Here is a 26446-nt window from a genome sequence, read left to right on the forward strand (position 1 = left end):
TTGAATGCTGATTTTCTCACTGGCTATAATATTGGGTACACATAGCCTTCCTGGGCTTTAGCTGCTTTCTTAAACTAAGGAGAAAAGCCCCAAAGAGCCCACTGTGATGTTTAGAGACCCAGCAAAATGTACCTCTGCTGGCCTAGAGAGCCTCTGAGATGCACAGAATGGAGGAACCGCAGTAGCTGAATCCGTTCCCACCAAGTACCAGCTCAGTAGTGAGATGGACATTACCGAGCCCTGTGGGATGCTGTTCATACACCAAGGCCAATGCTTGTATCTGGGGCAGAGTCTGTTTAAAGTTATCTCTCTAAGCACCAAGCTCACCACATCACACAAGCCAGAGGAAATTGTCATTGTAGCTGTCAGACCCACCTTAGGAGCAGGCATTCTGAAGATCAACTTGTCAATATGGGTTTTCCCAGAGTTGTGGTCTGGAATGGATCTAATCACAAGCATGAAGTCATCCCTGCAGCCACCAAACGTTGTCACTGAAGAGTAGGGATAAGTGATGTGCACTTGCTGTGGAAAGGAGCCAATTGAGTTCAGGAAAAACTCTACACCTGTTTCTTTTAGACACAGGGAGCCTTTACAAGGAAGGGAAACCCCAAGATGGCGATAATTTGGGGAGTTAAATCCTGACCTCTATAAGTTGTGTCTAGACTATAGGACAGCACTGCTGGGACAGAGGTTAGAAAGAAGGGACCATGCCACTTAGTTGAAAAGACAAGTGTCTAAGAAAGGTTGGAACAAGCCTTTTCCTCTCATACCATGGTGTGGTGGTCCAGGATGCTGACACCGTCCTCATTCACAGCAATCCACACCAGAGTGTTCTCCTTAGAAGACAGCTGGGCAGGCTGTAGAAACAAAAGGCTGTCAGACCCACCACAAGAGATTCTGAACCTAGGTACTCTCTGAGGAAGAAGGTACGTCCAGAGAGTGCCGGGCAGCCACATCATTGTGGAAAACAGAAAGTAGCATTTATATAGCATAGGGAATGCTGTGGCAGGAAGCATTTGTCCTTGGGGTTCTGCCACCCAGCATCCAGAAGGTGGAGGGAATCACACCTGCCGGAACACTGGGTGGAGAGCTCTGAGTAGTACCATACAGGCCAACCTAGGGGCTGGGGATCTCTCACAAGCAAAATACATCTTGCTTTAATCAATTTCCTTGGGACTATAAAAGAAGTAGGAAGACATTTCAATGGGATGGACTTTAGGTCCTCTCAGTGAGTTTGTGACTATTTGATGGCCATTTCCTGGGTGTTTCTTTCAGTGCTACAATAAAGTACTCCAGCTCTCTCTCTACCCAAAAGCCTGGGGGAAGGAGAAGACATCCTTTTTTTGGAAGCTTTTTTCAACCTTCCAGGATAGTGGCATTCTATTATAATACCACTGTACTTTTACTGCACGGTCTTGTGACCATTTGTGTGCACAGACTGACTGACAGACAGACAGACAGACAGACAGACAGACAGACAGACACACACACACACACACACACACACACACACACACACACACACACATTGGAGGTATAGCTTAGGGGCAGGAAAAGTATTCTTAGCATATGCAAGGTCCTGGTTTGGTTCCCAGCATATCCCCAAAATTAAACAGATTATGTTGCTTAGAAAGATTGAAAAGTGAGTATGAAGAATAACATACAACTCCCTGATTGTTCTGTTCTCACTAGTTGGAAAGCCTCCTAAAGGCAAGGGACTGATTTGTTCATTTCTTTAAAATTTTTAAGAAATTTATATTTAATGTGGATGATTATTTTGCCTGCATGTGTGTCTGTATCTCACATGTGTGCCTGTATCCAAGGAGGCCAGAAGAGGATGTCAGATCCCCTGAGACTGAATTACAGACAGTTGTGAGCCATGTGTAGGCTGGGAATCAAACCCAGGTGCAGGCAGTACTCTTAACTACTGAGCCATCTTCATTTTTTAAATTTTAGACAGCTAAACCTAGAAATACCATGCATTCAACAACCTGTCTGTCTATGCCAGATAGATGAGTGGATGTCCATTTTCTAATCTGAAGTTGTAATGATCAGGATCTAGATCCAGTCAATGTCTGATTATACTGTCTGGTCACAGGGTAATGTCTGTGATTATCTGTAAAGTTCATGCACACCAGACACCTACTGAGGAAACTTCCAACTGAAATTACTGCTTGCCTCCTGGCCTTCATGCAGAGGTGAAAGTAACTGTTATCTGAGTAGGCTGGTTCCCCCCGGGTGGTCCACCTCTCTCTACTTCTGGGTCTTTGGGTGGCCACTAGAGAGGAGTTGCTTAGGTTATACATTGTTTTGTCTTCCAGCCTTTTTGAGCCTGAATCTTCATGTGTGAGTTAGTTGAGCTTGTCTTTGCAGGAGAAGCACTGACAAGTCCATAAAGGAAGCCATGGAACTCTGAAGCAGCCAGAAATGGGTGGGGAGATGGCAACTCCTAGGGTTTGACAGTGAGGAGGTGAGGGCTGCAGACTGGATTGATGGACACAAGAGTGGCGGGTGGGGGGGGTCTCCAGGAGAAGCAGCATTCGGAGGGTTTGGGCAATTCCTTTTCCTGTCACTCACCTGAGCAGCAAAGAGCTTAGCACCAAAGAGAGGCCATTTCCGAGCCACAGTCAGGTAGATGCGGATGCACTCAGAAGGGGAGCAGCCTTGCAGTGCTGCCCACTTGGTGGCCATCATGTCTGCCAGGTGCCTGGTTTGCGTGCGTGAAAAGAAATGGTGCCAGTGAAGTGCCCGCCTGTTTTCATCACAGCCCTGAGCCCCACGGGCTTCCTCTTAAGACCTTGCCTCCAGCCTACCTCAGCTGTTCAGGGGGGGGGCCCCATTTCGATACCGCCTTGGGTAGAACCTGTCGAGGACCTGCTGGAGGAGATGCTGAGCTTTGGCAGGAGGTGTACCCCCAGGACCTGGCAGGATAGGCTTCTCCAAGTCCCCGTATTCCACCTGAGGTAGAAAGAGATAACAGTCCGGGGGTGATACAGCTGCTATTCGAGAGGTAAACAGCCCTTACCATATTACTGCTGTTTATCACATAATGGTGATAATTTATCCCATGTTTCATAGACATTAGAGAAGCATCCTTAGGGTTCTAGAATATGAGATCATCTAGATCAGCTCTCATTTGCAGCTAAATGCTAGAAGGTGGAAGAGTCACAGACTGGAGGACAGAAGAGGCTGGTGTCAGACGGCCAGCTCAAGCCACAGACTAACACTAAAGGACAGAAGAGGCTGGTGTCTAGACAGCCAGCTCAAGCGTCGGCCCTGCCACTTAGCAGTTTTGTGTCTCCATGAGTGTCAACGTCATTCTCCTAGGTGGGGATGAAAACACAGGCAAATACATTTGAAATGTTAACACGTGGCTTGCTATAGAGTATTCATATTAATGATTACAATAATGAAGAGCCACTGTGTAGCCACTGTGTAGCTTGGAACCCAGACTGGACTTAAATTTATGCCAACTCTGCCTCAGTTCTCCAAATGCTGGAATTATATGTGTGCCACCACATCTGGATAAACCCGCTCTTAAAGAAACCATGAAGATATCCTAGACAAGCCCATGCAGATATCCTGCTAAAGGCGAGACAGAAGAGAACCATTCTGAACCTGTGTTCTTTCTAGTTTTCTACTTAGATGTGGGGTGGTTCATAAAGTTTACCGTGTGCATTGTGTCACATAAACTGCTCCTTTACACACCTGGAGGCAGGGAGGAGGGAATTGTGTTTCCCACACACATAAAAAATTGAAGCACTGAGAAGCGACTTGGCCAAGTTCTCCCACTGGAAGAAGACTGGGACTTAGGGCCAGTTTTTCAATTCCCAGTCCTATTCCACACACAGCCACTGTGCATGGTGAGTAAGGAGTCACCTTTCTGTCCCGCAAACCCCTCTTCTTGCTGCCACGGGATCTGCAGTCTCCTGTAAGGTCTCATGGTGTTTCTAACAGAGAGAAACTCACCTGGGCCATCAAGGCAGCCATTTCAAGAGCCAGCTCCTTGGTCACCGGGAACCTTCCTGCCACAATTTCTCCGCTGGTTTGGAAGGCAAGTAGCAGCCGCTCTCGCTCTGTCTCCCCTTTGACATGACTTCGAAAGTATAGTCTATTGGGAAGACAGTAAGAATCCAGGTCTCAGCTGGCACCCCAAACAAGAATGAGAGGGCTTCCTCTGGATCTTTACCTCATTTGATTCCTAAAGTGGAGATAACTGTGCCATTTGTAAGCTTCTTTCCTACCACCCAAGAAATGTGTAGCTAAGCCTAACCTAGCTATGGGCATGCAGGTCTCGCCCGCAAGAACAGGTGGCTTGTTCTGCACACACCACTAGACTTAATACATTTGCATGAGGAATCTGGTGCCTAGAATCACAGCTTATCAGGGATCTGGATGGGCTAAGACTCCAAGAGACTAATGGAAATTACATGCTGGAATAGATTTCTCTTATTTAAGTTAGTAGAAAGTATTTGTTTGTATCCTTAAATACTGGAAATTTTTATTCTTTAGCCTTAAATGTCTTTCGCCTTACATAAGGGGAAATACAGCCATCCCATGACATTGGTATGCTTCTGTGGCATGTATGCATACGCATGTCCACAACATAGTACAGGGAAGGCTAACAGAACACCTGAGCCCCTGGGGTCTCATGAGGGATCAGGAGCAGGACCAGCCTGCGACCCACCTGATGACTGCCACTCGGGGTGGCAATTGTGGGCCCCTCTGCCTTACTGGGACAGTTTGGGAGGAGATGAGCTGGGGCCCAGTGCAGCCCTCATGTTCACCCCACCCTCAGGCAGCTCCCAGGACCTGTTCTTATACATCAGCTTCACGACGCGTGTCCCACCCTCAGACTTTCCTGGGTGCAGCTCCTTCAGTGTTTGTTCCCACTTGGAGATGGCATCACAGATCTTGAGGAGACAAAAGTCTAAAGTCAGAAAAGTCCCTTGTGAGGAGAGTAAGGTAGAGATGAGTGAGGGTTCTGTCATTAGAAGGCTGCCCTGTAAGGCCCCAGGCTGCCAGGATAGGAGGTGCCTGCCAATTCCCTTTCAGTGAAGAGACAGATGGCACCGTGGATGTAGTGAGCACCGAGACAGGACTATTGCCTCACTGGCTTTGTGAAGGCTGGCCTCTTGGGAACTAGGCAGGCCCCAGTTAATATCCATGGCATCGTGGTTCCATTTCTCTCACTCGCCACATTATCCTTTCAATAAAATGCCTACTATGGCCAGAACCTCACAGGTACCCACCCATACATTTACTAGAAAGAAGTGTGGCAATTTTCCCATGCACCGCTAAAGACTAGCCCTTTGTTCTAGAAGAGCAAAGGAAGCAGATGCTGGAGCGAAGTGCACCCATCCAGTGTGGCAGTACATTCCCATGCAGACCACTGTACAGATCAACTGTCTCTTTCAAAAGCGTTCACCTACAGTGGTACCATGCAGACTATCTCCCTAAACTGTGGTTGAATCTATAAGCATAGGCAGACGAATAAAAGCCAGGTGATGGTGCACAACATGGCTCCCACTGGGTCCACTCTACAGCTGTTGACCTGAGTGGGCAGATATAATTGGTGGCAGGCTGGGCAGGCTCTTCCCCTGAATGCTGCATAGTCCCCTGAGGGAGACAGGACTATGAGGATCTTGTCTCCAGAGTCAAGGTCACATGTAATTTTTCCCTGAATACACAGATACATTTTAGGACGGCACATAAATGCTGGCCTGGAGAGATCATCTTGGTCTCCACACCAGACAGGCCACTGACCAGTTAGTTGGGCACACACTGGATGAACTCCGTCTACTTTCTGAGCTAAGGGGGCTGGGGGTGTTTACCTTGACACGCCCTTGAAGACAGTGCTCTAGGTCTCTGCCAGAAGGATCATCCGTGAAGAGGGCAAAGCCAGACTGGGATGGCTTCCTCATGCCTGTCTCCTGGTTCAGCCGCTGGAGGAACTCATCAACTGTGGAGGAGCCATCGAAACCAACCACCTGGAAATGGGGAGAGGCACCCCAAATCAACAGACATCCTGAGGGACTGTCACTGGGGATGGTACAGGGTGTGGGCAAGAGGCCAAGGCCAGATGGTTTCCACAGTCACATGCAGAGGAACCTGGGCCTCCCACTGCAAACTAGAACTAGACAGAGCCTTTACAGTCAGTATTCTGGTGCTTCTATCTCGTGCTACTTTCTGGCCCAGTGTTTAGCTTCCCTGGTCATGCAGCGGGTTCAGAAAGATCTACCTATAAGACATCATAGTAAAGCCCTTTGGGACTCAAGCTCCCTTCTCCATATCTACACTAATCATGCCACTCCCTCCTCAAATCTACGCAATCTCTTTTGTTAATGTGCCTATTAATCTAAAAGCCTGCAAGGCTTAGTGCACTTACACGTATTCTCTGGAGAGCGATATGGAAAGATTTGGGGTAGGGAGCATGCTCAGCTTCCTTACCTGGTAGGTCCCATTGGCAAAGTGCACAGGGATGCTGAAGGGTAAGGAGTGGTGGAAGGGGTTTCGTAGCAAGATGGACACTACTTCCATACGTGAAGGCCTGGCCTCCCTCTCTCCTGTCTGCAGGGTCCGCTCCACTGCCCTCTGGCAGTATGTGGCATACTGGCCAGTTTCACTTCTAAAAACAGAGATGGGAATAGTAGGCATTCCTTCCTCTGGCACACTAAGGTACACACCCTAACTTAGTCGGGGTAAAAACTAACTGGACAGGGTATGGGGACCTAAAGCTAGAATGGGATGTTATTACATTCTTATTTCAGGTGGAGGCATACTTGTGAGAGTTGTCTCTCTCCTACCATGTTGCTCCTGATTGTCAACCTTGTCCCTGAGGACCTATCTGCAGCACATGGCTGCCACAGATATTTTGTTTCTTTCTTTTTTTTAAACTAGTACTAGGGATCTAACCCAGGACCTTATACATACCATGTAAGTGCTCTACCACTGAGCTATACCCCTATCCCTGCACAGATATTTTCTTGCAGAAACCAGAAGAACACGGAATAAAAATCTGAGGATAATTAGGGATAACGTGGCTCCACATGAGAATGTTCCCAAAATACCCAAGGACACATGCACTGGTGTCCGAAGAAGCTAACGTACACTCAGATCTCCACCTGCTCATGGGTACATGGTGATGGGTGAAGTCTCTCAACAGCCAAGCAAATCTGAGGGGAGGTGCAAACTATTCAACCTCCTCTCCCCCCTCATCCTTTTGAAACATGGCAGTCAATAGTGTAGGAGTGGCAGGGGAAATTCTTTCACGTACCTGGGATCTGCGTGGCGTTGAAGCTGCTGTTTGACATACCAGAGGAAGTGATGCTGGGGCAGGAAGAGGGGTGCGCACAGAGCCAAGAGCTGCCAGCACTGCCGAGGAACACAGACGGCACAGGATGAGTGCTGGGGTCCCGCTCTTGCAGCTCTGAGCTACAGCACCTGCACTATTCTTTCTCCACACCAGCATCTCAACTCCCCGTCAGGCCCTGCCCAGGACAGCAAGCACACTCTGACCAGGCCCGGATCAGGCAGCCATGCTCAAGCAGCCTGGACAGGAGCTGCCACGGGCTAGGACTGGAGAACACCTGCCCGGGCACCTGCTACCACCCCCACCCTTAAACAGCTCTTAGAAATGTCCCCAGCCTGTGCCCACCTGCATAAGAGAGTACTTCTGAGGGGGGCGGCAACTGGTCTGCTTCATGAGCTGGCAGTAGATCTCACTCTGTAGCTCAGGGTGAACAAGGCAGACCTGCAGGGCTGTCTGCGCCAGGGACACGTGGTAGTCCACGGAGGCGGCCTCCACAGGCACGTTGATAAAGAGCTGGCAGGACTGCAAGGAGATGACAGTGGGCATGGACAGAGCCTCCGGGAAGGTCAAACTCACAGCCGGGCAGCCCTTTCTAGAGGGAGCACGGTTCGCGCTCGCCAGGCTGAAAGGATCTGCTTTAGGGGCAGAATCGCCCCTTCTTTAAATGTAATGTTTACATTACAGAAGCAACACACTAGCTTGCCTGCATCAGCAGAAAACATTTTTTTTTGACAGGGTAGCACAGACTGGCATTTAACTCCAAGTCCTTCTGCCTCCTGTATGCTGTGATTGTAGGCACTAGCCTCCTATCAAGTTCTGTTTTTGTTTTTACCAGAAAATGCACATGGACACAAAGAAGACTAAACTAGGTCAGAATCTCTGACGTCCAGAAGTGGTGCAAACTGGGCCTTTGCTGTTGTTACTTGAAGGAGATGGCAGCTCCTCAAGGGAGAGTTTTGGCTGGCATTTCCCAGAACCCTCAGAGCTTCCTCCTGGCCTGCAGAAGGGTTATAGTCCTGCCATAAAGGAAGCCATAAAGGGGGCCCTGTGGGACTTTCTCGTCCTCTCCACAACCGTTCAGCCACCCCATAATCACACAGGTCTCCTGTGCTGTGATGGGCTCAAGCTGTGCCAAGCAGAGCCTGGCACATGTGGGCACCAACAGCCAAAAGGCCGGGGCTGCACTCCCATGTTACCTTGAAGAGCTTGAGAGCCTCCGTCTGCAGGGCCTCGGAGGGCAGGGTGGTAAGGGAGTTACATAGCCCCTCCCGACTGTAGCACAGCATGGGGTGCCTCCAGAGCGGGGAGTCTGCACAGGGCACAGACCAGAGCAGTGGCAGTTACTACAGAGGAGAGAACTCGCCGCCTACCCTACCAGCCCCGACTCTGACTTGCAAGGAAGGCAGTGGCTTAACTCTGGGAAACATGGGTTTTTCCGGGGTTGATCATCTACAGACTGAAGGCCATGTAGGTGTGTACTGAAAACTGCTCATTCCCTCACACGGCTGTTGAGGAAGGCAGTCAAAGCTTTGCTGAGGAGCCACAACCAGGCTAAGTAGACAAAGCTGTGAGTGTTGGAGAGCACGAGTGTCTGCATGCAGGGACGGCCTTCCCTGCAGGGTCAGGTTGAAGGAGCAGATGTACAACCTGAAACAGACCAGCCCTCAGAGCAGTGGTAAAGAGGAATGTGTGGTGTGCACCTCTGGGTAGTTCATGAGGGCCCTGAGAATTAGTTGCCAAATAAGGATTCCCAGACATCCCAGGATTAGGTTAGTCTGGTCCAAATTGAGGCTTCATTTATTAACAAACTCTTAATTATAGATTAACCAGCTGCCTCCCCTCACCCTTACCTCTACCCCCAAGTCTTCTGCATAGCTAGCAAAGCTACAGATTAAACAGAGTAGAACATTTACCCAGGTGTCTGGAAAGTCTGTTTCCCAGATTCCCTCGCATACAGCAGTTACCTCGGTGTTTTGGCCACAGACAGAGAGGCCCAGGGGCATGGGATGGGAGATCCCCCAGGCATGTTTAACACAGCTTAGGTGTAGAAGAGCTCTCTTTGCTTGTGTCCAGTAAGTGCCCTGTCACTTCCCTTCAGCCCAGGCCACTCTTGCCTTACCTGGGTCTCCCTCACCATCCATCAGTTTCCCAATGAGCTGCTCATAAACAGTGCCCACCCTGGCACTGCTGCCACCTGCAGCCACAGTGAGGTGGTAAAGCCATGTATCCTGGGGAGAGCAGAAAATAATCAGGTGCTAATGAGGTAGGAAGAGTGGAGGCAAGGGTTGGATTTGGGGCAGGAGGTGGAGCTCAGTGACAGAGCACTGGTCTAATGTGTAAGGTTCTGAGTTCGACTCCCACCACTCCCCTGCAAAAAAAGAAGTGTGTAATTTTAAGATGGGAACAGAGGTGTACAGCTGTTATGGTCACAGCAGGATCTCGGGGGCTGAGGCAGAGGGATCTCAAGCTCAAGGTTGGCCTGGGCTTATGAGACCCTGTTTTTTTTTTGGGGGGGGGAGTAAACTTTCACTAGATTGGCTAGCATGAGTCAAGGTCACCACTCCAAAGAGACAGGATCAGGTGGATGTAAACCCACATTTCCAAGTTTGTGATGCTATATCATGGCCCATGATGAAGAGATGCTGGTTACTTGGAATGAATTCAATCCATATTCAAAAGTAATATTCCCATTCAGTGTCCAAGAAAAAATAAACTTGAATTTGGAAAGCTCAGGAGAACAGAGAGGGGAAATCAAAACCCAGGTCCAAGCTAAGCCACAAAGGTCCAGCTTATCCCTTACCTTTTCATGCTTGGTGCCAATGAGGAGGTAGGTGGGGCTGTGCTCTGGGGGGTGGATCACCAAGGTGCAGTGGGAAGAAAGCAGCCGTCCAGTTCCTCCAGCCTCATAGTCCTCATCGGAGTCACAGGACCGATCCACTTCCTCTATGTGGGCATCCCGCACAGGTAGGCAGCCCAGGGGTCTCTGTGGACATGAGCCGTCCATGAATGGATAACAGGTGGGAAGGGGAGTCTCCCTTTTCTGAATGTTTAGGTTGTGTGGGGCTGGAGGTCACAGATGTGGAGAGAGGTCATGAAGAGGAGACAGAAGCTGCAGCACTAAGCAGAATACTGTGCTTTGGAAAGTGCCAACTGACTACACTGGCCATGATGCCGGTCACATGCTCTGGAGGGAGCGGGACAGGTGACCTCTGTATTTGTCATTGGGTATGGTGTGGTAGAGGTAAAGCTGGGGACTGCCAGCAGTGACATGCACTGTGCACAGTCTGGAGGAGGCGCTGTTAGGAGCCCGATGAAATACCTTGTCCTCATGGCTCCGGTAGTAGTAGAAGGTTTTCCCAACAAGTGCGCACCAGACCAGCTTGGAGTGCCCATGCTTTACCTGTTAAGTCAAATGACTTCATTAGAACCAGGACTCCAAAATAAATCCAGGGGTAGCCAAGACAGGCCACAGGGAAGGTTGCCAAAGTCAGGTCTCCTTTCACAGTAAGTCTGTCACTCAGAGACCTATGACCTGCCATTGAAAGATTATCCAGGCATTCAGAATACGGATATGGGAAGAACCTGCTAGCTGGCATAGGCCAGAGCTGTGAGGGTGCTGCAAGGTAAATAAAGGCCTTAGCAGTCTGGAGCCTTAAGTAAGGTACCGTAATCACAGGAACAGCAACTGAACACTCACAGAGATGAAGGCTGGGCTGCTGGGGGGCAGAGGCTCAGAAGGAAGGAGTCTGAGCACCAAGCTTGCTGGGCACAATAACTGTCCTGATCTAACCCACAATAACTCACCCTGTTAGTGTGCTCCCTAGTGAACTTCCCTTTGCTGGGCTTAACTAGGGTCTCTGCTTCTAGGAGAACCCTGGTTAAAATGTATTTAGGCAAGCCTGGGATCCTAGTCTTTGAATGGCAGTCACACTGGCTTTATCCAGGTCTTTTGTTGATACTGTTAATCCTGACACAGCTAGTTACACTGCCGGGGGAGAAGGGGGACAGTGCCTAATTCCTAAACATTTCCCTTCTGTCTTGAGAACAATTACTCTAACAGCCCCATCTCTGTTTCCAGAATCACCGCCATCATTTTGTATGCTCAGACCACATTTGAGAGCCAGCTGGTTAGGCAGTTCTGGAGAAAGAGCCCACCGTCTCTGGGCACTCCCCTGCTTCCATTACTTCCCTACCAGCTCCACCTGTACCTTGGTCAGCCAGCCCTTCACAGTAGGCTTGGTGCCCCCTTGATGCAGGGCTGGAGGTCCAATGACCTGCACCTTCAGTAGGCTCTGCAGGACACGGATCCATTCTTCCAGGAGGCTGGGGGACTCTGCTGTTAGGTAGTAGGTTTTGTTCTCAGAGATGAGCTGTGGGGGTGGAGAGGAAGGATTAGAGCCAATGAAAGGCAATGGATCCTTAGACCTATTGGCCTTCCAATTCTCTCCCTTTTTCTTTTTGACTTTCTTCCCTTCCCTTCACCTGTCATTCTGTCTCATCTTTCTCATGCTCACAATCTAAGATCATACCCTACTCCTGGCATGAAATCATTCATTCATGCTTATTTTTGTCTCATCTTTGCTTCAAACACAGTCCTATCTAAACCCTACACCATACTGTATGTCTAAAATCCAGCTGCCACGAGAAGGCTCACCTGAAATGTCTGTGCTCCTTCCCCTCGAACAATTTGGCAATGGGAGTTAAGATCCACTTGACCTTGAGGTTTCCGGATAACATCACTCTGTAAAGGAGGAGTAAGGAGGAGAGCATTGGAGTTTGGAGGCTTCTCAGATCATCATTTTTTATTCCAAGTTACAGGAACAAAGTGGAAAGTGATTCCCAAGTTTCCCAGGCTATGGTACAATGAGTGACTTGTTCTAGATTCTTCTGGCAAAACAAAGCCATAGTTAGGAACATGAGACCCTCTAATACAGGCCTCAAAAGATCTCAGAAAACAGTGAGCCTCTAAAATTGGATCAGAAGCTACTAGGTTTCTATTGATAATTAAGCCATCATAGTCCTCTGACAAAGCTATGTGTGGTGACCAGCGCCTATAGTCCCAGTTACTCAGTAGGCCTGGCAGGAGGGTGAGGCTGGTCTAGGCAACAGAGCAAAACCCAGCTTAAAAACAAAACCAAACCTTTCTATTCCATCCTTACACCCACAGGTATGGCAAATCAAGTGGCACATAAGTCACTATTATTCTTTTCAGCATTGCTACACACATTACTAATTGATAGTGCCATGTTTCTCATGGAGGAATTTAGGCCCAGAACCAACACGGAGCTAGAGACAGCTCCGACCACAAGCAAACAGCTACATAAGAGACAAACCCATTTTTGTCCTCTTTAAAACATGATGATTGGTTCTGACAAACTAGTTCTCAACATTCAAGGCCCTCACTTTCAGACACTGGAGGAAAGAAGGGAAGCAATGGATTTTTCTGTGGAACAATCTAGAAAAGGTAAGGGCAGCCTAGAAATATCCTTTTACAAGGCCAGGCAGAAGAAGAAATCAGTTCTGAAGGAAGAGGAAATTGCCAGATAGCCTCCCTAGCTTGTTTCGAGAACAGGTGACCACCTCAGAATCCCCTGTGTGGCTCAGCACCTCCAAGGCCAGTCAGGCTGCCAAGTCTTCCACCTGGCAGGCAGGCCTCAAGCCACATTGTCCTTCCTCCAGCCCCTATACAGCATGTGTCTGGGCTGTGGCCCCTGTGATAGTCCTGGGAAGGGCCTCACCGGAGACTTGTAGTATAGGATTTGTCCCTGTCTCAGGACAAACCAGCGCCTCTTCCATGTCTTCACCCGGCTCCCCATTTTCAGCAGGTAACCTGACTTCTCCAGTGCCTCCTGCGGTGGAAGCAAGGAGGAAAGAGGGGACAAAGAGGGAGAGTCACATGAGCTCCTGAGGGGTGGACAGCAAGGAGGGGAAGGGGAAGGTCACATGAGGCTCTAGGACACCACTCAAGACAAAATGGTCTGGACCACCACGATGCCATTTTTTTTGTTAAGAAAAAAAAACATTGGCCACTATGAGTGTTTATTTCCGGGCTCTTTACACTGAGGAGATCCAGAAGAGAAGTGAACTAAGTGTGGCAATCCTACGATGGAGGGACCCCACTGATGACTGGGGAAGGAACACCTCGCCCCAGAAGAAGGTGGTGCATCGGGCTGCAAGTGGGAGAGCTGTCCAGGGAAGGCTTCGGGAGAGAGTGGCATCTAAACTGGCCTACGGGTCAGTGATTCTCAACCGTCTAATACTGTGACCTGTTAACACAGTTCCTCATGTTGTGCTGACCCCAACCATAAAATGATTTCGTGGCTACTTCATAACTGTAATCTTGCTGCTGTTAAGAATCATAATGTAAATATCTGATATGCAGATGTCTGATGTGTGACCTGCTGCTCTAAAGCCAAGGCCAGATCCCTTTCCCAAAAGCAGCTGAGAGGAGGAAGGCCACTCAAGGCATCCCAGGCAGGAGAAAGCAGGCAGGTCTCTGAGCCCCAGGCTTCCCATCCATAAACAGTGCCATAGCCATGAGGACCGTGAGGCAAACACTGCCCCAGCACCTGGCCTGCTAAAGCTTAACTGTTAGCTCATGGTGGCATCTGAGGTCAGGCTGAAGATTCAACAAGGTGACAGGTGCCACAACCTTCATGGGGTCTGAAGTGCTCCCAGGATTTGGACTCGTCTTTCTCCATCATGGGGTCTGTGCACAGCTGTCTCTGTAAGGCCTCTAGAGCCTCCTCCCTCTACCATCTCCGGGTCCTTCCTCTCTCTCACAGCTTCCTGTATGGGTACTGAGGCCCAGGCAGCCTGTGCTCCGGTTTGCTCCTGCCCAGTGCCCTTCCCCATTCACACACAGGGCTATGCACTCTGCTCACCCCATCAGTGGAGTAGGATGAAGTACGCTGCAGTTTGTGTTCAGGCTCTGAGTAGTCACTGTCCAGTGAGCAGGCATCAGGAGGGATGGCGTAGTCACCCTCAGAACTCAGTGAGGACATGGAGACTCCTGGTCACAGGGGAAGGAATCAGGCTGGGTTCACACACCCCTCCCAATACCCATATGGCCAGAAGGTGTAAGGCTTCCATTATCCACTGGGATTCCCCCAAGTCTAAAGCTGAGGGTAAAACTGGTAGGAACCCTGGCAGAGATGAAGTAGGAAAAGACTAAGAGAGTCCCTTCTCCTCTGTGTACCTCTCTTGATGGCCCGGGGGCTGCCCAGGCCACTGGTCTTCCTATACTCCGAGCAGGGGACCGACATCCGGAAACTCGCTTGAGAGCTGCAGTCGTCATCAGATCCAGAGGATTCATCCACAAAAGGCACATTGCTGATCTGCGTGGCTTTCTGCAAGACAGACACCTCCGAACTACAGCTCAGGCTTCCAAACAAGCCCCTTCCACACAACAGCTGGACCTAGTTCAGTACGACCACACATGTGGCCTGTCTGGGGAAACATGGGGCCATCACCCAGCTGAGGCACTGCTGACCAGACAGCAGTCCCAAGGGTGTAAAGTTGCTTCCTGACCTCACTCTTGAGGTCTTACTTCCATGCTGCTCTTCGGGTCCCCAACTCCCTTACCCCACCTTCTGTGGTTCCTCAGAAGGCTCCTGTTTCTTCCACTAGGGGGCCAGAAAGCCATGCCACAAGCCAAGTGTGGGACAGAACACTGAGACAGGGGAAGTGATCTTCCAAACACAAAAGAGTTTGGCAGGGGCACAGCCAAAAGATGACTCTAGTGCTGAGCATGGTGGCACGCATCTTTAATCCTAGCACCCAGGAGGCAGAGGCAGGCTGCTCTCTGAGGAGTTTGAGGCCAGCCTGGTCTATATGACAAGTTTCAGGCCAGCTAGGGATACACAGTGAGACCCTGTCTCAAAACAACAAAGAAGAACTGTTGTGACAGAGCATTTGAATTGCTGTTTGTTTGATCTTTTTCTTCTTCCTTCTTCTTCTTTTTTTTTTTTTTTTGGTAGTTCTAAAGATAGAACACCGAGTCTCACTCTTTCTAGGCAAATGCACTATCACAGAGCTGCATCTCCAGCCTACAGCCCACAAAGTGCTTTTAGAAAGTAATTTGGCAGAACCTACAAAATCTAAAGCATTCATAGATCCTGCCCACAAATTCTGTCTCGAGAACTGTGTCCTCTAGAAACACAAGTGCACAGGGTGCGAATGCACATTGGTACCTATTGTCACATTACTTTAGAAAGAGACAGATATAACCTACTCTAAGTCAGTAGAGGGAGACCCAAGCCAATTATAGTGTTGTCTGCTCCAACATACAGAAGACACCAGGTGAGGAACTAAGACATAAGATAATGTGTTTAGGGTCCTTTGTGATCATGTGTGTGCTTGCATGTGTGAGAGGACAACAGTGACAGAGGAAGAAAGATGAAGGAAAGGAGAGCCTATATCCAGGCGCACACGCACATCTGTAAGCCATCTGCAATTGTATCAGATGGCCTCCGCAGTAAACACCAGAACATTAACAATAGTCAACTTTGAGGTTAGGAACGGGGAGAAAGCAATGTGAAAGAAAGTTTAATTTTACTTTGTGTTTTTATTCTAAGAAAACCATCAAGAATTACTAATGTGATTTAAAGATGAACAACAAGGGCTGGGGGTGTAGTTCAGTGGTATAGCATCCATCTAGCAAGAAGAGGCCCTGGGTTCTAACTCAAGCACCGCAAAATCAACCAAAGACTAGTAGCAAAAAGATGAAAATATCATGTCGCAGTTACACGCTAAACTCTTACGATAAATTATAAACCAGGATAAAATGATGGGGTGGGCATTGCTCTTGTTACTGCCTAGCTTTCTGCCTTCTGCAGTGAACTAATAAACTTGTTTTCTTCCAAAAAGAAAACAAAAACAAAAACAAACCCCCACACAGGGCTAAGCTGCCTGGCCACGGTCACTGTTGAAGACACCTGACCCTTCAACCCCAGTGCAGGTACTGTGCTGGGACTAGGGGCTTCTCCTGATGGGAACAACCCCTCTTTTCAGTAGTTTCTTACCCCCTTCAGTGCTGTGTAGACAGGCACAGTGACATTCTTGTAGACAAGGCCAGAGAAAGCTCCAGGGAATGCAAGGGCAGGAGGGCCTGAGGCTGAGGGGGGAAGAGGGAGGAATTGAACTCAGGAGGTACAATTCAGCCAGAGGCTTGGGGAGGCAGAGAACTGGGCCAAAGCCTTCCTAGCTCCTCTCCCTGCTTTCTGCTCCCTTGACTTCCTGATGATCGTGATCCCTGTGGATAAAGGGCCCATCACAACAGAACCCAAGTGCTACCCTTTAACCATTCCCTCCCGGGAAGCTTGCACCATGTCCCACTCTTGCTCAAGTGAGTTATGAATGTGTGCCCATCATTGCAGATGCTACGGGTAGTCAGTGACTCTTGAGCCAGGGGGCTCAGGGCTCTTCCCACCCAGTTCGGTCCTGCAGGAGGCAAGCACTATGAGCTAGAAGACAGGACTCTAGGACCCTTCCTTGCGAGGTGATAAACTGAACGTATACAACCCCCTCTCTGGTTCCAGGCAGCCCTCACTGTACCCCAGGGAACAGGAGCCAGGCCCACCGAAGGCATTTAGGCCTTCTAGGCCTGCTTGTACTCACCGCAGCAGGCAGCATCACTTTGGGAGGACACGTCTGACAGCTGCATGCCTGATGTGGCCATCGCATAGATCCGGCTCTCCTACAACAAGTCCACGATGTCAAGGACTGCTCACCTCAGCCCCTCCATGACAGCGCAGGGAAACATGACTTAGGGGTAGGCAGACCTGGGTTCACTACCCAGGACAAGCTGGTCACTGGCTGAGGGATTTTAATCAAATTTCTTCATTTCTAAGCTCATTTTCCCCAGCTCTAAAATACTACTGACCTTTTAATACTACTGCTCAATGGAATCAAATGATGTAGTTAATTAATGTATAATATAAACACTTCATGCCTGGGAAATAATTCATGCCTAGCAGATTTTCATTCCCTCCGGCCTCCACTCTTCCCCTTGAGGCAAAGGAGGTTCAAAGAGAACTGCTCAGTAAATTGTCCCTCCATTTCTTGGATTCTTGCCTATTTTAGTGACCTCCTAGGTCCTTCAGTCTCACCCCAGAGGTTGAGAGTGTTGACAGTGAGGAATACAGATGTTTGTAATTCAGCTGTTTGAAAGCTAGGATACACAGCTTCCTACAGTAGCAGGGTGCATGTGTCGGGCTTCCAAGGCCAACCACAAAGCTATTGTAGCCCAACAGGGCTCCAGACCCCTAAGGTGAAGCACTTCTGCCGAAAATTCTGGCACTAACTATGCATGCCTTTGGGTCTGAAGTGAACTCAAGAAGAAGAGAGTTTTGCTTCCAACAGCCAGGAAGGCCTTTCCCAGGCTGCTCCAGAGCTGTTTGCTCTACTAGCCCTACAGTGAATACAAAGCCCCTCTCAGGCAACTGATGAGGCACAGGGGCTGACCAGGAAAGTCAGCCATGCTGGAAGGGACAGGGATGAATACTAGCCCCCCCCCCCAGAGCAGCACAGCTGGGGGTGATGTGGAATGTTATGCTGAGGTTACCAGAGTCATGGAAAGACAGGTGGAGGACAACAGAGACACTCATGCAGGGCAGGGCTGGGGCAGGATGCCTATGCTCAGGCAGGGCAGATGCAGCAAATGTGAGAAGTAACTGGGCAGAAATCTCTGCCCATATTGATCATGGACTTACACCAAGGACAGGCTCCTACTTCATAAGAAAACAAAACTCAAGGTTGAGGGAAGGTCAAACAAAAGATAGCTCTGTTGGACAAAGGGGCACCGAGTGTCTCCCTCACAAAGTTGTTGAGAGGTTTAGAGAAAAAGAGCTGTACAAACTCGAAAAGCAGAGTAGAAAGAATGACCTCCGTCCCCATGACCCATTTTCACTCTGTATTAATGTATGTTCAGTCTTATTTTATCTGGATCCCCATCTCCTTTCTAGATATGTCATTGTGACTTATAAGGAAGCTAAGGCTCAGAGACAAAAGTAGCAACACCGATAGACCACTAACCACCTACAAGCACTTCTTCAATCCATGTTTTAATTAGTATGTAGGGAGGTTTGTCTGCATGTATGCCTATGAACCACTTGTGTATCTGGTACCTGAGGAGGCCAGAAGAGATTACCTGATTTCCTGAAACTGTAGTTAGAGACACTTATGAACTGGGACCATGTGGGTATTGGGACTTGAACCTGGGTCCTCTGGAAGAGCTGCACAATCCCTCCATCCCCTCAATATACATTTAACCCTCCCAGGAACCGTATTAGCTAGACTAGCAAGATTACTCAGTGGGTAAAGGCACCTGCCATCAAGTCTGAAAACCTGAGTTTGATTCCCAGAATTTGCCTGGTGAAAGGAGAAAACTGACTCCTGTAAGGTGTCCTATGACCTTCACATGGGCACCATGGCACATGAACCCCCCCCAATTAAATGTAAATAAATAAGAGCCCTACTAGTAGTCACTATCACCCTCCCTTTAAAGATAGGAAACCGGGGCCATGGGCTTAGTAACTTGCCCAGGTTCACAGGTAGAAATTCAACACCGGTGGCCTGATCTAGGACACAGTTCCTCTCTTCCATAGATGTTGCCTCAGAATCAAAGTGAACTGAGGAAACCACAAAGCACGCAGCTTGGCACGTGGCACACATCTTTTCAAATTCTGGCTCTGTCCAGCCTAGGTGAGCCAGGCTGGCCTGTCTACCAGTCCCCACACAATGGCTGTGTGAATGAACCTTATCTCATGGGTCCCGGACATTCTCAGTGAAGACCATGCCTGTGGTTGGCTCTGCCCCCTGCCCTACCCGGATGAGGTCACTTACCCAGGATGGAAACCGGTGCAGTGGGGGCGTGGGTGGCTTCTTTTCCAGTTCCACTCCCTCTGGGGCAGCTCTGGGGAGCTTCAGGCTCTCCCTTTCTTCCCGTTTCCCTGTTGGAGGTAGCTCCTCCATCTCCATCTTCTCGGCTTCTTCCCGGGCTTTAGCTCTGGATTCAGACTTGGAGAAGCCAGATGAAGGGAGGGCTGGCAGGGTCCCAATCTTAATGCTTACCACATGGTCAAAATGCCCAGGACCCACATGGGGTTGACTGTGGTGCCTTTTCGCCAACTGGAAGCTGTCCCGGGGGTTGCTGGGAGCCCGTACCTTTGGCAGAGTCAAGCTACTACCAGGGCCACCTTCCCTGACAGAGATCTTAGTCCCAGGGTATGTGCCTCCCGGAGCAGTGAGCAGATTGTCCCTGTAAGAGGCTGACACATGTTTGGGGCTGCCAGGCTTCTCCAACAGCTGGGTGGGTGAGCCCTCTCGTTGAGGATGAGATCTAAGGGTCTTGGCCTCTGCTATTTCCCCTGGGTAGACCACACTGGAGCTCAAATCCTCGAGACTTCTGGCTTCTGACATAGAGTCCTTGTTCTGCAGGGTACCCAGAGAAGGTACAGGCACAGCCATCTTCAAAATTTGAGTATGGGGATTACTGTCCTGCTCCACAGCCTGGGTCTTGGGTCCTGAAGGGACAGGATTCCCCTCTGGGGTTCCCTCAGGGACCACTAGCAGCTTCTCTGAAGGTGTCATCCGAAGATCTGTGTACGAGGCAAAAACAGGCGCACACACTGAGGACGCCTTCCACTCTCCCATGCCTTGCCACGCCTACCGACACCCGGTCTACCTACCCTCAAGGGCATCCTGGAGGGCCTCCACCTGCTCCACCAGCTGCTGGTTACAGGCCTTCAGGTGCTCATTCTCTGTTTCAAGCTGGGAAAAGAGAAAAATGAAGGTTTAGGGGGCTGTGTCACTTGTCACTCGGCGGTAGAGCACAGGCCTAACATGCCGAAGGCCCTGGGCCTAATACCTAGCAGTAAGAAAACAGAGGTGTAGATCTAGTGCCCGACCTCTGCTTGTCCATGTGTAATCCAAAGCAAGCCTGACGTCCAAATCTTTGAACACAGCACATGGTATCATCTGGCAGCCCTGCACATTGCTTTCTAGTTCATTTTCATTCTCCCTCTCTCCTGTGTGTGAGTACACACCCCATGACTTGGATACACAGCAGTTAATTTTTTTTTTTTTGAGGCAGAGTCTCTCTCTATGTAGCCCATGCTGGCCTGGAACTGTCAACGTTCTTTTTGTTTGTTTTAATTTAATTGTGAAATATAGCGCGCACGCGCGCGTGCACACACACACACACACACACACAGAAAACTGCATCTCCCTTCAGTGAAGTGCTTAAGTGATTCTGAAGGTGCTACTCATATGACCACCTTGCAAGCTGAGATGGCAGTGTCAGCATCAGACACTTCTGTCACTCTGTCCCTCCCCACAAAAGACAACAGTTCTTCCTAGCTTACCAGATCCCCTGCTTTCTGCATTTTACCACCTCCAGGTGCATTCCTGCCCTTCAGTTTGGCTGGACCCACGTTAACTCTTTAGCTGAGGGGTTACAGTGTGTGTACTGCTCTACCTCCACTTTGTTTCTCTGTGAACTCTGTCCTGGCAGGGACTGTATTTTCTATTAAATTAATTAAGCCCAGGGCTGGAGAGATGGCTCAGAGGTTAAAGGCACTGGCTGCTCTTCCAGAGGACCTGAATTCAATTCCCAGCAACCACATGGTAGCTCACAACATTTATAATCAGATCTGGTGCCCTCTTCTGGCCTACAGGCATACATGCAGGCAGAACATGGTATACATAATAAATAAGACTTTTTAAAAAATTCATTCAGCACAGCACAATTTTCTTGAACACTTTTCAAGCAAGGGCCAGATGGGGGGTTGGGGTCCTTAGTTTATTCTAAGAGTTCTGCTCCAAGAACTCACAATCTAATGGCTCCTGCTATTTAGAAAGCCATTTACTTGCTAGTAATACTGCAGTATCTAGTCCTGGGTTCCTAAAAAAGATTTAGTTTTGCCGGGCGTTGGTGGCGCACGCCTTTAATCCCAGCACTCGGGAGACAGAGGCAGGCGGATCTCTGTGAGTTCGAGGCCAGGCTGGACCGACAGCCTCCAGAACAATACAGAGAAACCCTGTCTCGTAAAAACCAAAAAAAAAAAAAGATTTAGTTTTAGTTGGTAATTATCTGTGAGCGCGTGCGTGCGTGTATCTTGTGGAGGCCAGGGAGTTGAGCCCCCAGAGCTGGAGGTATAAGCAGTTGTAAGCTGCCCAGCTTAGGCATTGGGAACCAAACTCGGGCCCTCTGAATACACCCTCTTAATAACTTTACAATATTTTAAAAGAAAAAAAGAATAAACGGCATTGTGATGTGCTCACTAAAAATAAGCTGAGAGGATTCTCAGAAACTTCCAGATACCAATCCCATCTCCCAAACCTCAAACCCAGTATTGGCTAGAAGGAGGCTTCAGGGAAGCCGACCAAGACAAGAGGAGAGGAAGTGACTGGAAGGACTCGTGGAGAAAGGAAAGTGAGCTGGGTGTGTCATAATTTTCACTATGAGGACTGCGGGGAGACAGCAGTCGGGCAGACGCAGGCTCCCGGGCAGGACCTCAGGCGGAGCTTTCAACTCACCTCTGCTAACTTTACTGTCACCCATTCCTTGATCTTTGCAGCTTTTTCTTGAACAATTTTGGCTTCTTCGGCTCTTGTCTGCTTCTGCAAGGAGAAAGCCTTTAGTTAATTACAGCAGTCAGCAAGGGAGGAGGGAACCAGGAGAAGGAAGGAACCCAGTGACCGGATGAGGTGATGCAGAGAGAAAATTAACTCTGTTATGGCTTTTTAAAATATCTTCTTGGGAAAGATACTGTACACTTACAATCTCAGTACTTGGGGGGCTGAGGCAGGTGGATCCCAAGATCAGGGGGACTATACAACAAAATCCTGCTAAAACAAAATTTAAAGTGGAAAGGGCCTTTTCCTACACATAATGCAAATCCCAAAAACCCACCAAAGAAAAACCTAAATAATAAATCCATATACCGTCTCTATAAATTACTGTGTGACAAAAGAAAAGTGGTTAAATAAACTAAAGTACCAAAGGAGGGCCAGCCAGGGTGTGTGTACCTGTATACATCTAGACATGAAGCTAAGGTGAAAAGAGCAATTACACACAGGTTCAAGACAAGCCTGGGCAAATAAGGAGACCCATTTCCAAAACAAAACAAAAGACCTATTGGAGAAAGATTTGTAACAAGAACAACACACATACAGATAGCCAGTTACCATGAACAACCCAGTAAACATGCAAAACATGCAAAAGATATGAACAGGAAGTCAACAACAACAACAAAAAGGACCCAGAAGAGGCTGTGAAGCTCAACCATATACAGAAATATAGGACATCACTTCCCTCTATCAGACTAGTTTGTCAAGAATACTGGAGCAACTCTCACACAAACTCGGGCCTCTGTGGAGACCATTAGACAGCATCTACCCATGTTTCAAACATACATACCCGGGGTCTAACAGAGCATAGGAAGCACTCACGGCAATACCACTTGAGAACACAACACAACATAGCAACTCCAAACCTGAACTAGCCCGAGTGCCCACAAGCAAGAGACACTTAAGTAAACCTGGCACAACCACAAGATGAGTCACTGCTGAGCTACACAAGAGACAGTGAGAAGCAGAAGCGTGGCAGTGGGGACGAGGGAAATGCTACTTACACTTTAGACCTTTCTGGATGCTTTGTACTTTAGCATACATTATGCTTACAATTAAAAAGCAGAGAGCTAAATGAGCACAGAAGTATCAGTCCCAAAATAATCAATAACTGAAAAGACACTGTCTAGCCAGGCCTTTCATCCCAGAGTTAGGGAGGCAGAGGCAGGCGGATCTCTGAGTTTGAAGTGAACCTGGTCTAGTGCTAGGACAGCTATCGCCTTATGGTAAGCAAACTTCTGTCTCAAGAGAGGAAAGGTTTGCAACTTTAAAAGCACTGAAAATGGAGGATATAGCTCAGCGGTAGAACATGCATAAGAGCATAAGTTTGAGTATCAGTACTGGGGGGTGCTTAAGAAGAACTATAGGATAAAATGAAATATGATTTTTGATTCTACATGAAACTTCCTTGCTGAAAACCTAATCTCTCTGGCCTTGAATCTGCACCTCTAAATGAGAGATAAGATACTCCCCTCTTGCTGGGCCATTCTGAGGGTGAAATAAGAGAACCAGAGTTCAGTGCTCATAGCATAGTTGTCAGCCAGCTTATGCTAAGATTCACCTACAATGACTGGAAGGAACTGCTTGGATCAGCCGAGACCTTTACAGAGAATACACATGTAGATATGTCAAAGTTTCCCAACTCTTCCCTGGGCTTGTGATTGGGGATGGATGGTTAAGATGGCACCAGGGGAAGCGGGCAGATGAAGACAATGACAAAAGAGACGGGACCCGGGAAGGACAAGGTATGGCGGCACGAGTCCAGCACTTGGAAGGTAGAGGCAGGAGGATATGGAGTCCAAAGCCATACTGGGCTGCACGACAGTGGTAATAAGAAGGGGAGGACTCTGGACATACGAAATAGGAGAAGGGCAGGAGGGGTTATGAAGTCCCCAAGACAAGAATGCTAACTTGCTGCATGCAGTACTGGACAAGCCTGTCAGGCTCCCGTGAACTTGTGAGAAGTCTCCACTTTGAGTGGCAATTCTATTCTCTGAGAAACTTCAGCCAACCAGCTGACCAAGGCTGACCATCCAGTCCTATGCCGTTCCAATCACATCACAGCCAAGTATCAAGTAGCACATGCTGGCCTGGCACAAGGCCACCACAGAGAAGGAAAGATCTCCTTACCAAGCCCCAACCACCTGACTGACATTATACACAGATACCTAGAGGTAATTATCCCTCAGGCCTCAGATGCTTCATAACCTCTATTGTATAGAGCTGTAAAATGAGAATCAGTGAGTCAGGCAGTTTGCCCAGAGAGCCGCAGAGGTGACAGTCTCCTCCAGGTCAGTATGCCTCCAGGGTCTGCTTCTTCTATATTTCCTGAGCTTCTAATGAACAGACGTGAAGAAGACCTACAGATTGGCACATAAAAGAACAGTCTCATGAAAAAAATGAGTTCCCCATCACTCAGGGCTCAGGCACCAGGGCTGGAGATGCTGAGGCCAACTGATACTGGATGCTGAGAGGGGAAGTAGGCTCTGCCTCCCATTAGCACCCTACCTGCTTCTCCAGCTGTGCCTCCAGCTGGCTGATGAGCTCATCTTTGCTTTGCATGGCTTTCAGCAATTCTTGGTACTTTCGGTGCAAACTACCTGTGGAGTCCACATTCTTCAGACTGGACAGTTTTATCTTCTCTTCCATCACACCCACCTGAAAAGTACAAGCCCTCGTAAGGTCTCAGATCACTCGAGTAGTGTGTGCAATGGCCAATGCAACATGGAATGTGCTACCCCTGGATGCTTCAGAATATGCCTCCTAGGCAGAGCCCTTACCCAGGACAATCTGGACCAATTAATGAAGTGACCGTTGATGCTTTTATCTGAGCAAAAGAAGGAACCGACAAAAGAGAAACTCAGCTTGGCTCCTCTGAAAGACCAGCTACATCTTGGGCCACTATCTTTATGGGATGGGGAGGAGCTGTGATGTCAGGAAGGAGTTGAACAGCTGGGTTCGGGAGGACATCTCCCACCCCACTGGGGCAAAGAGACTTCTCATAGGACATCTGTGTGTTTCCCCATATTTCCTCACCCTCTTAGAGTTAGACAGTGCCATGCCATTAGTAGAAACAATACATCATTTCTGGGCTGAAGTATTTACAGTTATGTTGTTTTGAACAAGATCTTTCTATGTAGCCCTGAATGACTTGAACTAGCTGTACTGGTCTCAAGTATTTGAAATCTGGTACGTAGGTACCCAGCAAATTCTCTCCAATGGTAACCAAGAAGGCTGTGGGTTCCAGGCAGGAGTGTTCAAACGCTGACATTGTAACATGGCAGTGTCACCTATAAATCTGTTGTGCTACCCTGGGATGCATGCAGACCCTATAGGTTTTACATGCCTGTGTAACCAGCTAAAAGACAATAGAACCTCTTTCGGCCTGGATTCCTGAATCGCAGTGGAAGCTGATTCCATGGTTAATCCTATTGAAGTGTACCAGGCATGACGACTAAACAGATAAAACACGGCCTGCAGATTCAATTTGTTCCTGCAGTGCAGCCCAGCCAACTTGGACTAACACACCATTCACTACACCAAGCCTACCCAAAGACTCCTTCATTAGCACAGCTCCTTGTACCTGAATGTGTTTGGCTGCAGGTTCTTCCTGAAGAGTGTGCCCGTGTGATGGAAAGATCATTTCCCTAGCACTCTCCCACCACCCCACATGCCAGTTACCTGAGTCTCCGCATTCTCAGCTCTCTGCTCCGCCTCCAGCAGCCTCTGCTCCAGCTCCTGCATCTGTTCAGTCAGAGAGGAAGGGAGATATTGGTACCAAGTACACAGACACCACTGAAGGCCAGACTTCAACTACCTGTCTAGATGGCTATATCAGGGTAAAGATTTTCATGGCGATTCTCAGCCCCCGCCAACACCAAGCTTATGTAGTGGATGAAGTGTCACTGCTGTTGTCATCACCACAAGACATGAGCCCCTTGTATAGGATGGCAGGACACCGCTGCCCCAGCCCTGCCTTAGCCTCTTCTCTCTGGTGGCTCCTTCCTCTCTACACTGGTGATAGATTGGGCCATGCTGCTGTCTGCCCATGTACCCAGCATGGAGCATGCGCCTATGCACGCCCACCTTCTGCCACTGGTAAGGAGTGCTGCTTCCACCCGAAGTATCTTACCAGCTGGGGGATAATGGCATTCAGGGACAGAGTTGAAGGGAATGAGCCAGCTAGTGCAGTGGTGGCAGCAAGAGGAGGGCAAGAGCCAACTCTTAAAGGTTGTCCTCTGACCAACACACACACACACACACACACACACACAATAATAGAATGAAGTTTTAAAATTCTATCTTGTACAGAGCATAGCAGTGTACACTTGCAATTACAGCCCTGAGAGATAGAAAGATTAAAACAAACAAACAAACAAACGAAAAACAACCACAACATGAGCCTGGTCATCAATCTCAGAACCCATGAAGATAGGAGGAGGGAGTTGGCTTCACAAAGTTGACCTTTACCTTCCACACATGTCATGACATGTGCACCTACAC

General features: G+C 48.8%; 1 protein-coding gene across 4 annotated transcripts in view; it reads right to left on the minus strand.

The window, feature by feature from the left end:
* Plekhh1 (pleckstrin homology, MyTH4 and FERM domain containing H1) overlaps positions 1 to 26446 on the minus strand; it is a 45261-nt gene that overhangs the window by 2231 nt on the left and 16584 nt on the right. For 3 of the 4 annotated variants that reach the window (XM_005072741.4, XM_013115398.3, XM_021228783.2), the window contains 24 exons: positions 25625 to 25687; positions 24452 to 24601; positions 21851 to 21934; positions 20002 to 20083; positions 19157 to 19911; positions 16931 to 17009; positions 16336 to 16427; positions 14511 to 14661; positions 14197 to 14324; positions 13051 to 13161; positions 11967 to 12053; positions 11521 to 11682; positions 10632 to 10712; positions 10113 to 10295; positions 9432 to 9540; positions 8509 to 8621; positions 7658 to 7834; positions 7277 to 7374; positions 6451 to 6628; positions 5835 to 5990; positions 4813 to 4913; positions 3970 to 4111; positions 2814 to 2958; positions 2578 to 2707 (listed from right to left, as the gene is read on the minus strand). In XM_005072741.4, the coding sequence (XP_005072798.2) occupies positions 2815 to 2958; positions 3970 to 4111; positions 4813 to 4913; positions 5835 to 5990; positions 6451 to 6628; positions 7277 to 7374; positions 7658 to 7834; positions 8509 to 8621; positions 9432 to 9540; positions 10113 to 10295; positions 10632 to 10712; positions 11521 to 11682; positions 11967 to 12053; positions 13051 to 13161; positions 14197 to 14324; positions 14511 to 14661; positions 16336 to 16427; positions 16931 to 17009; positions 19157 to 19911; positions 20002 to 20083; positions 21851 to 21934; positions 24452 to 24601; positions 25625 to 25687 (3426 nt within the window). In that variant the 3' untranslated portion in view covers positions 2578 to 2707; position 2814. Of the gene's footprint in view, positions 1 to 375; positions 523 to 770; positions 858 to 2577; positions 2720 to 2813; positions 2959 to 3969; positions 4112 to 4812; positions 4914 to 5834; positions 5991 to 6450; positions 6629 to 7276; positions 7375 to 7657; positions 7835 to 8508; positions 8622 to 9431; positions 9541 to 10112; positions 10296 to 10631; positions 10713 to 11520; positions 11683 to 11966; positions 12054 to 13050; positions 13162 to 14196; positions 14325 to 14510; positions 14662 to 16335; positions 16428 to 16930; positions 17010 to 19156; positions 19912 to 20001; positions 20084 to 21850; positions 21935 to 24451; positions 24602 to 25624; positions 25688 to 26446 lie in introns of those variants that run through there. The other variant, XM_040742841.1, reaches the window with a different exon arrangement.

The sequence above is a fragment of the Mesocricetus auratus genome, unplaced genomic scaffold, assembly GCF_017639785.1.
Source record: "Mesocricetus auratus isolate SY011 unplaced genomic scaffold, BCM_Maur_2.0 Super-Scaffold_15014, whole genome shotgun sequence".
Lineage (NCBI taxonomy): Eukaryota > Metazoa > Chordata > Mammalia > Rodentia > Cricetidae > Mesocricetus > Mesocricetus auratus.